The sequence below is a fragment of the Artibeus jamaicensis genome, unplaced genomic scaffold (assembly GCF_021234435.1).
Source record: "Artibeus jamaicensis isolate MK-2021 breed Jamaican fruit bat unplaced genomic scaffold, CSHL_Jam_final contig_525, whole genome shotgun sequence".
NCBI lineage: Eukaryota > Metazoa > Chordata > Mammalia > Chiroptera > Phyllostomidae > Artibeus > Artibeus jamaicensis.
The window spans coordinates 6286787-6296954 of NW_026521874.1; the positions used below are offsets into that span (position 1 = coordinate 6286787).

General features: G+C 62.7%; 1 protein-coding gene across 1 annotated transcript; it reads right to left on the reverse strand.

The window, feature by feature from the left end:
• Window positions 1–1538: 1538 nt before the first annotated feature.
• On the reverse strand, window positions 1539–9554 carry LHX5 (LIM homeobox 5). The gene is made up of 5 exons (XM_037156120.2): window positions 9382–9554; window positions 7151–7374; window positions 6248–6525; window positions 5413–5578; window positions 1539–1906 (listed from the first exon to the last, which is right to left on the reverse strand). The coding sequence occupies exons 1-5, from the start codon at window positions 9552–9554 to the stop codon at window positions 1539–1541; spliced, it is 1209 nt and encodes a 402-aa protein (XP_037012015.1).
• Window positions 9555–10168: the final 614 nt, after the last annotated feature.

Below are 10168 nucleotides of genomic sequence, written 5' to 3' on the forward strand. Positions count from 1 at the left end.
AAAAAATATTAATTTAACTTATTTATTTTTGCCACCTGGAATCGCATGGGGGCATAATTAAGAGTGAAGCTGGAATTTATTTATCTATTTTTGACATGCGAGGGGGACCGACAAATCACAGTCACACATCTATTCACTCACGAGCCATTTGGAAGGGTTACTACGCGCCAGGCAGGTCTGTGGGAGACTGGAGTGGTTACATAAAGCCTGGGGAGACTGCGCCCCGTGCACCGGCAGCCACTTTTGCTACCTGGTAGTTTCCGAAAGAACTCCTCATTTAGACAAGGGGAGGCCTTCGCACCCATTGGGTCTGTTTTGTGTTAGAAACAAGAGCTAGAAAAGAGAATGATTCCCATTCACGTGGAGCGACTGCAAAGCCGGGCAAAAAAAAAAAAAAAGAAAGAAAGAAAGAAAGAAAGAAAACCACACGGCACTGAGGGAAAAAAAAGATTTTTTTTATTAATCTTTCTTTTTAGAAAAGTTGATTTTTTGTTTTTTTGTGATTTTTTTTAGGTAAACCTCTTTCTGCTTCCCTCCCTCGCTCTGCCCGCCCTCCTCTTAAAAATATAAAAATGTCCAGCCCCAGATAACTAGAGTACAATAAATAAACAGTAAACACAAAAACATACTTTATTTGTTTCTTCTTTATACAAAATAAGGAAACTAGAAGCGTCCAACTTCCAAAAAAGTATAATACTGTACATCCTGACGACCCAGCCTCCAGGCCCTGGGTCTGTGGGCCGAGCCCAGAAATCTTGGTGCCTTGCCCCGGGCGGGGAGGGGAGAGCAGGATGGACGAGTCTTCCAGTGCGGCCCGGACCCCGGGCTCCCAAGCCATGTCAATGGAAGGAAGGAGGGGCTGGTCTGGCCCAGGGCTGGCCAACATTCAGACCGTCCCACCTTCCTGGAAGAGCTGACCTTGAGCCTGAAGAGTGGCCACCAGGGGGCGCCAACGCGCAGGTGGATTTGCCTGCCTCCCCGCTCCCCGTTCAGGCGTGCGGCTCCCTCTCTCCTCTCTTCCTCATTTTGCTCCCTTTCCTCTCTCTCCCTCCAATCTCTCTCTCTTTTTTTTTTTTTTTTCCAAATGAGGTACCACCTCATTTGAAAGACGGGGAAAGCAGAGTGAGAAATAAGATGACAACAATGCCAGTCCGATGGCAGGGGGCGCGGAGGGGGGCGCTCGGAATTCGTCCCCGCCCCTTGGCCTCGACCCTCTCCTGGTCCAAAGAGGGTGGGGGTAGGGGGTCGCGGGAGGCCTGGCGCGCGCTTGAGACCTCTGGACCCTCTGCAGGATGGACTTTGGTCCCAAGAAATGGCTCGCGGCTGCCAGGAGAACGCTGGCGCAGGGCTGGGGGTCCCGGAGAGCCCGCGGGGTGGTGGTGGGGGTCGCCCCCGCTGCGCTGCGCAGCCCAGGAGCAGCTGCGGGTTGAGTGCGCACCGCAGAGAGAACCCCTGAGGGGGCCCCAGGCCGCGGGCCGCCACGGGCGTTTTGGTTTGGGGAGCCTGCGTCCCGGGGGGCGCGGCCGGGGCCAGTGGCCTTACCACACGGCGGCCTCGTTGAGCTCGGGGTTGGGGTGCGACAGGGGTCCGCTGTAGCCGCTGGCGCCGCTCATGGGGAAAGGCGGGCTGGGCCCCCCGCTGAACACCTCGCCGGGCAGAGGGTGCAGCGCACCCGGCAGGCCTGGCTCGGGGCTCGGCGTGTCCGGGTGCGAGATCATGTCGGTGAACCGGGGGTTGTCGGCGGCGTGCGGCCCCGCCAGCGGCGGCTCCAGGGCTCCCAGCGGCGTGGAGCCGGGCCCCGAGGCGGCCAGGAAGCTGGAGTCCGCCGGGGACTGCGCCTGAGACGGCGGGCCGTGCGCGAAGAAGTCGTAGTTGCCTCCTGGCGCGTAGTAGTCGCCTTGGTAGTCTGCGGAAGGGAGGGACGAGACAGGGAGAGCGTGAGAGATGCGGGCCGCAGCGAGAAACCCGGGGGACAGGGGAAGACGCGCAGAGAACTGACTCACAAGACGGGCGGAGAGGGGGGCCCAGGGGTCGGGATCTGGAGAGAGGCAACGAGGGAGGACGAAAAGGGAGAGACTTCAACGTGGGAGACACAGCCAGAGAGACGCGGACTTGGGTCGGAAGTCCCCTGACTCCCGGACACGGAGAGTCACTCGGAGACAGGGTCTCGGTTGGTGAGAGATGCGGAAACCGCGAGAGCCAGGGACGGTGGGTGAGAGGATCCGCGGAGGACAGAGTGAAAGGGGGCCGAGGAGGGGACTGGGCTGCGAGTCCCCGGAGTCAGAGAGACGGGGCGCAAGAGGAGAAGAGACCCAGCGACGGGCGCCGTGGAGAGACCGGAGGCCGAGCAAGACCGTCCAGGAGAAACTGGAAAACTGTAGAACACATGTGAAAAAACCAGTGAGAGACCCAAGAAAGGGACGAAGGGTCGGGAGGGACAAATGCTCCCAGAGATGGGGAGATGTGTCAGAGAGAAAGCCGGAGACCTGGAGGTTGAGAGCCCCGGGGAGGAGCAAGGAGGCCGTGCAGGGGCGGAGCAGGGGCGGGAGCCGCCCCCTGCAGCGGCCGGGCCGGGGAGAAGCCAGAGGCCGGGGAGAAGCCAGGAGCCGGGCATCCGCCGCAGCGAGAAGGGGCTGGCCCAGCACCCTGTCCTTCGGCCTCTGCACCCCAGCCTGGCATCCGCCCAGGAAAATGCCCAGGTTGTCTGACCGTTTGCACCCACGTTGCCGGGCCTGGGACCCAGAAGGCCGAGCCCCAGCGACTGGGGAGACCAGGAGGAGGAGGAGGGGGGGGACTCGGAATTCTCTGGGTCATGCAGAGAGTGCCATGGGGGCACCCCGGGAAAGGCTGGGTCCTCCAGCCTCACTCTGGGGTGGGCTGGCCGGGACCCCCAAGGTCTGAAGCATTTGGGAACACGGGGCTCCTTTGATAATGTGGTGATAGTTTTGGGGCCTCTTTCCGGAAAAATGCACAAGTGTGCGTTCTGCCCACGAATTCAGGAGACCCGGACTCCAGCCTGCCCATCCTCAACAAACTGTATCGGACCTTAGCTCAAGGCCCAACCCGTTTCTCCCCCCCAGGTCAGCCCCTGAAGAGTCGGGGTATGGGACCCCGTGAAAGGAGCGCCTTGTAGCCCCACACTGGTGGCAATAACCCGCTTTGTACGGCGGGAAAACCAGAGCGCCCGGCGGCTGGAGTCTCCTCGGCAAACCCGCAGCCCCTGCTCAGTACTGTGGTCTCCGTCCACAGGCGAGTCCCTAGCCCCCGACCCCCCTCCCCTCTCCACACCCTGAAATCAGTCCAAGCGGAGGTGTTTAGAGGGGAGGCTTGGAGTCGATTTAGGCAACAACTAAACACGGCCACCAATTACTTTTTAAGAACCACTCATTCCATTCTCGCCGAAACTGAAGCACAAGGTTGGAAGAGCGAGTATGGGCCTCCTGAGGGACTGGGATGGGGGCGGCCTGGGCCCGCAGCGAGCGGGTCGGCCGGCAAGGACCGCGGCCCCCGCGCGGAGCGCGCCGCCTCCGCCCATATGGCGGCCGGGCCGGAGGTAATTGGAACAAACGCCGTCTGAAAAGGGCACAAAAGCCGCAGCTGGAGCTTTGTCCGCGCTCCCACGGGGAGCCGCCGGCCCGCCGCCCGGCCCCTTTCTCGCCCGCTGCTGGCCGCCGCCGCCGGGATCTCCCAGCGCGGATTAGGCGGGGCTGCCTCCCCAGGTTTGGGGGTCCTACGCCTCCCCCCCAACTCCGGGGGAAGAGGGGGCCCCGCGCGTCCAGGTCCCAGCCTGAGCCAGCAGACGCCCGGTTAAAGGCGGGTGTGGGGGGGACGGAGAGGGGGGCTCCCTGTCCTGGGGAAGCCTTGGCTAATGATCCGGGCGGGGAGAAGACGCCCGACCAGTACCGCCCCGGCACCTGCCGCGATTTTGTGCGCAAGGAGACAGAGTTCGGTGGAGAGGATCCCGGAGCGGAGACCCTAGAACGGTCCGCCGCCCGGGCTGTCTTGGGCATCTGCAGCCCCCACAGCCTGGGCCCTGACATCGTCTAGTTTCTCCCCCAAAGCACAGCCGCACATTTCCCCCACAATTTCTAGGGACCGTGGCCAGACCTGAAAATCTAATCTCCCAGCCCTGCGAATGTACCAAAGCCGGCATCTGCTTTCTTGCGTTTCGCCTGCGCTCTGGGCTCCGGGCCCTCGCCCTCAGCCCCACTTTTCTAAGAGAAGTCGCTTCTCCCCAAACTAAGCTACTAACCAGCCCCCCAACCCCACAGACCTATGGCACTGGGCAACTCAGAGCAGAGACCCCTCTCTGGCAGAGGCGCTCCTGGGGGCTCCCCAAGTTCAGAGGCTCTGGAACAGAGAGGGTGGTGCCTTCCTAGAGCCCACAAGCCTGGGAAATGGAGATTGGTGAGCAAATGCCGAAAAGCCCCAGAGCACAGGGAGTCTGCAGAGCCCTGGGTGGGGGTGTTGGAACGGGTCTCTGCCAAGCGAGTGGGAGGAAATGAAGGGGTGGGGGAATAAAGGAGGAGGGGAGCGGGATGGAGCAGAGAAGGGGCTGACCAAGATGAAAGTTCACCCAGCCCTGAGCCCGGTGACATCACCCGCAGACTTGCTCTTTGCAAACTCCAGCTACCTGGCCCTGCAGCCCCAGAGGCAGGGAGTGGATAACTGGGTAACTGGGCTGACCTAGTCCTTGGGCTCCCAGCCTCCACTAAATGCTGATCTGCTGGGGGCTCGAGAGAGGGCTGGAGTCCTGCCCAGAGCGGGACGCAGGGCCACTGGTGCCAGAGGCTGTGCGCACAGGCCCTGCAGCCGCAGAACCCGAGTTGAGTTGACGCCTTGGAAGCGGGCGAGCGGGCGGAGGGGTATAGATCCTCGCCTCGGGGCCCCTCCCATCTGCACTGCCCTCCGGTGCCCGAGGTCCTGTAGTGTCCAGCACGCCGGGCTGCAGGGGAGGGCAGGAGGGCCGCTGTGTGTCCCATGGGGAGGGGCAGGGTGCGTGCGGAATCGTGAGTGCCCGACTTGGAATGACGGGTGGGAGTGTGTGCGCCGGCGGAGCTCTCTGGGTGTACTTGTCAGTTAGTGTACCTCGGTAGAGTGTCCCTGTGGGTGGTCACGTGCGATCCTGTGCCTAGATTTGTGTTCCCAAGGTCTCTGAGCTGGAGTGTGTGCCCGAGGGAGGGTGCCCACGTGTCCCGTGTGGGTGTGTGTTACTGACCAGGTGTCTGACTCTGCACCCAGGAAGTGTCTGCGGGTGAGTGTGCGTGTGTGTTTGTCAAGGTGTGTCCGTTATTGTCCTGCATGGGGAGAAGGGAGGGAGGGGGGGTCCCTGGGCAGCTAAGAGCTGGGGATCGGCTCTGCACCCACGGCCCCCCAAAAGGGCAAGGGCCTCGGTGTCGCGGATCCCCTTACCTCCGTAGTAGGTGTACGGAGTGGACCCCAACATTTCAGACTCGTCCAAGCGGCCACCCAGTGGACGCATGCGCCTCGGACTCCGGAAGAAGGCGTGTCTCCGGGCGCCCAGCGCGCTCAGCTGTTTCATCCTGCGCTCTTTGGACCTTCGGTTCTGGAACCACACCTGGGATGGAGGAGGGGGCTGTGAGCTCTGTGGGGGGGTGTCCTCTCCCTGCCTGGGCTGCTCCCCCTGGGTCCTAGCGCCTCCTTCCTCCAAGACTGTCCCGAGAGTGGGGGTGGGGGGGGTGGCCGGATTAGGCCAGAGGGGTGGAGAGGGGCCTCGGCGAACCAGCCAAGGGTGAAGGATTTCGCGGACCCTTGGGGCGACTCATAAAGACTTGGGCTTCCTGGTCCTCGCCCGCTGAGGTCTGACGGCTTTATAAAGGCCTCCTGCCCGGCCTGGCTCTGGACTGGGCCCCTCGGCTTCCCGGCTGGACTCTGGCTAAAGCCGTTTGTCTGTCTGCCTGTTTGCCCCAGCACTGGAGCAGGCAGGAGGCAGGTGAGGAACATCGCCTCCTTCTCAGCTAGGAAGATGAGAGGATGAGAGGGGTCTGCTCCCAGCAAGGCTTACAGCCCTTCTGGAACCGGCAGCGGTGAGATCCGGAGAGGCGAACTGCCTAGTGTGACTTTGGCTAAGAGTCTGACCAGCCGGCCCTGACCTGCAGCGCACCATCCGCCCCGAGAACCGGAATCGAAATCGGGCGCAAATCGGGGTGTGACGCTCCTCCGAGCCTCCCAGCTCCGGGACGCTGCGGGCTGGGCAGGGGCCGTGGTGCCCGGGCCTGGGCCGCACCTGGATGACGCGCATGTTGAGACCGGTCTCCTGTGCCAGCTGCTCGCGGATGTGGCGCGTGGGCTTGGGTGTGGCGGCGAAGGCGGCCTTGAGAGTCTCCAGCTGCTTGGCTTTGATGGTGGTGCGCGGGCCGCGCCGCTTGGTGCCGGAGTTTTGCTCCTCGTTCTCGTTGTTGGCTGTCTCCTTGTCCGACGACGTGGAGTTGTCCGTCTCCTTGGGGTCGTCCTGGAGTGGGTCCTGGAGGTCCGGGGACAAACTGCGGTCCGTACAGGACGACACTACAGGCGGACGGAACGGGAAGGGGACAGCAGCGTGAGCGGGGAGCCCTGAGGCCTCTCCAACCGGGTAGCGGGTTCTAGCCAGCCCAGGCCACCGTGGGCTGAGCTGGGTTCCCTCCCAAACCAGGCCGCAGCCCCTCCCCCAGGGGCAGGTGCCGCCCACGCCCTCCAGGCGGGCTGGGCCTTTGGAGGGGCCCTTCTCTGCCCTTCTCAGCGCTCTTCTCGGATTGCCTGGGTAAGGAGAGGCGCGCCCTCTGGAGAGCCCGGCCTTCTCCGAGAGGGGCCGGAAGGAGGGTGCAGGTGCCCTCGGGGCCTGGGATCTTCCTTTCCCTTCTCTCCGTCCAATTAGTGGCCTCCCAGCGCGGGTGGAAATGACCAGGAGCTCAAAAAGGAGGACGAGGAAATGGCCCAGATTCCAACTAGACAAGGTGGCAACTTGGAAAAGGCTCCCGAATTGGGGACAGCAGGGAAGGAAGGAGCTGGTGCCCCGGCGTCCTGAGGACTGGCTGGGAACGCCGTGTCTCTCCCCCAGCACCCAGCTTCGGCCTCGCCTGAGACCTGCCTGGCGGGTGACCGAGAGTGGAGCGCTCTGGGTGGGCACGGCAGGAGGGGCGGGGCCCCCTACCTGAGTTGAGGCTCCCCTCCTTGAGGCTGGACGAGCTCAGGTAGTCGTCCTTACACACGAACTTGTTCTCGTCGATGACGTAGAGCTCCTCGCCCGTGGACAGCTGCTTGTTGCACACCATGCAGGTGAAGCAGTTGAGGTGGAAGACTTTACTGCGGGCCTTGCGCACCAGGTCGCTGGGCGAGATGCCTTGCGCACAGCCCGCGCACTTAGTGCCAAAGCGCCTGCGGACACAGCACAGCCGGTCATCCCAGGCAGCCCCCCACCTCTCCCCACTCTCCGTAGCTTCCCAAAAGTCTCCTCTTCCCTAGCTGTGCAATGAGACTCCAGTCTGGGGCTCCCTAGCTGAGCGCAAGTGAGACAAACGTCCTGGGCTGTTCTTGGGACTGGGACCCGTGTGCCGCCTTCAGGTTTATTTGGACCCCACTGGGCTTAGAGCGGCGCGCACCGCCTTCGGCCAGGCGCAGGGCCCAGAGCACTCCAAGCTGCTCCCCGCGCCCCCACATCCGTCTGGGATGCTCAAGGCAAACTCGCTTCTCCAGATCATGAAGGCTTTTAAGCCAGCCAGGCAGGATGTGGGCCACTTCTTGGCTTTGCCTCCTGGATCCTTTCCAGTCCGCTGGGGCCCAGGAAGGACCCTTCGGCCTAATTGGCAGGTTCTAGCGGCGGCGCTGGGAGCCCCTCTCCTGACCTGCACCTGAGCAGAAAGGAGGGAACCTTCTGCTGCTTCCCAGCACCACCAGCACTGGAGGCTTCCAGGCCCCACTTGGGGGACACACCAGAGCTGGTCGGGAGCCTGTGGACGGCAGGGCCCCAGGACAGTGGACTCTGAGAAGCGCGGACCAGACCGCGGCTCCAGCCCTCCCCTGAGTCTCTGACCTGGCGGGCAGGCAGCAGGAAAATGTGACCAGAAGGCGGCCCCGCCCTGCAAGGCCAGCACGCAGACCGTGCATGTCCCCCCTTCTCCACGTTCTGGGTTCAACCCCTTTTCTTTTTTGCTTCTTCGAGTGCAAGGAGAAGGCCGGCCTCCTCTGGAGTGGGTGGTGCAGAGAGGCACTAATAGGGGTGAGGCGCAGGCCGGGGGGAGGGAGATCACCCGGGATTTTGGCCCCCCCCTTCTCACACCCAGGTCTCTAAACAGGGTGAATTTGGGTGACGTTGATGTAGTGAGGGCATTAGAAGCCATAAGTCACTTTTGGCCTTATCCAGCGAGCGTAATTGGCCATATGTACCTTATCAAAAATCATTAGGCGCGTTGCAAGCGTCGCCACATTAGGGACCTCGGTTCCCTGGGCCCGGGAGTTTACACGTGTTAGAGGCGCGGCTGACATTTTCTCCTATTCACATTCCCCAGCGCCGCGCGGCTGGGGCGGGCGAGCAGCCTTGCTCCTCGGTGTTAATCACGCCCCCCTTCCCTGGGCGCCGGAATTCGCACTCACAAAGCCCGCTCTCTGGCGCTGCGTGGAAGCCGGCAGGGCTGAGCTGCCGAACACCCCACAGCGTCCAGGCCACACTTCGGCAATTCCTGTCCTGGGAAACTGAGGCTCAGAGAAGTGGTCATCCCTGGCCTGCCTCCTGCGAGCAGCAGGGGGAGGTGACACAGCCCAGGCTGGACCCCCCCCCCCCGAGGTCCTCATTCTCTGCTTGGATTTCGTTGCTACTTTTCAACATGGGAGAAAATATTTCAGGGGCTGGGTGAGGGCATCAGGAGGTAAAGGTTCCCTCCCCCCAACCTCAGAGGAAACCATCCCGGCTGCACCCTCTCTGGAGCTGGGAAGTTTGTGTTCATTCAGGAGGGATCTGAGAACCCGGCTGCTGCTGCCAGAAGGGCCGCCTCTGGGCCTGGGGGTGGGGAAAGCCACCAACCACCCCTAACTTTGCAAAAAGCTTTCCTCTCTCAGAATCGGGCTTGTGGCTTCCACCCTGGGACTGCAGCCGCTGGGAAGGAGCAGAGGCCGGTGGGGAGCAAGTTTGTCGGGGCTTCCTTCCCCGCTGCACCTCCGAGCCAAGCTGGCTTGGAGGAGCAACCATGAGGCGGAGAAGCAGCTTCCTTGTTGCTCTGCCCGGGTCGGGTTCTTTCCTTGACCAAGGACAGGGGAGAGCAGTGGGCTGTCCCACTGCCCGTTTGAGCTGGTGAGCCCGGGAGGTTGGGAGGGGGCTCCGTGGTTTCCCCTTCCCCGGCGCCCCAACGGAGCGCGCAGGTGGGGCGCGCAGGCTGCACGGCCTCTTACCTGAAGAAGTCATTTTTGCAATAGAGCTTGCCCTCGCGCGAGAAGCACTTCTCCGAGAGGTTGGTCTTGCACTCGCAGCACTGGACGCATTTGATGTGCCACGCGCGGTCCAGCACGTTCAGCAGAAAGCGGTCGAGGATGGGCCGCTCGCAGCCGGCACAGTGCACCATCATAGCCCCGCGCCCCGGCGGCTCGGGCCGCCTTGCCCTCCGTTTGGGCCCCCCGGCCCTCGGGCCCCTGGGCCCACCGATGCCCTCCGCCTCTCCTCTGGGCTGCCGCCGGGTGAGTCCGGTCCGGACCAAGACTCAGCCGGTCAAGTCCTTGGGTGATGGCTGGCCTGGCGCTGGGCCGCCCGGGGTGGGGTGGGGAGTGGTGGCGTTCACAGCCTCATGCCCCGGGCAGCGCGCCCCAGCGCTGGTTACGAGCTCCCCCAGGTGTCTCGGGTGGCTGCTGGCCTCGGCGCTGCGGAGCGGCTTTCCCCGGTGGCGGAGGCGCCGGCACTTTCCCCCACTTTCAAGCGGTCCAGATCCTCATCTTTGTCTGGCCTCCGCCTAATTCGCGCATCCTTATTCAGATTTGGTGACGTGGCGCAGCACGTAGGGGGCCCGCCGGCCAATGGGTGCGCGGTGGCCATGGCAACCTCTTAAATTTATAGCATATCTAAATTGGCTACAGCGTTGCGGTCCGGACAGAGCAAAAAAAACAAGGCATCAGTATTGTTGAGTATTAGCTTGTACCAGGTTCGGAGGCGAAGTAAGTATTTACCTTTCAGTTGGGGGCTGGGGGT

Coding starts and splice junctions, on each gene's coding strand:
- LHX5 (XM_037156120.2), bottom strand. CDS start 9,554: ATGATGGTGCACTGTGCCGGCTGCGAGCGGCCCATCCTCGACCGCTTT. Junction 7,375..9,381: donor TGCAAAAATGACTTCTTCAG/GTAAGAGGCCGT, acceptor CTGTGTCCGCAG/GCGCTTTGGCACTAAGTGCG. Junction 6,526..7,150: donor GGAGGGGAGCCTCAACTCAG/GTAGGGGGCCCC, acceptor GTCCGCCTGTAG/TGTCGTCCTGTACGGACCGC.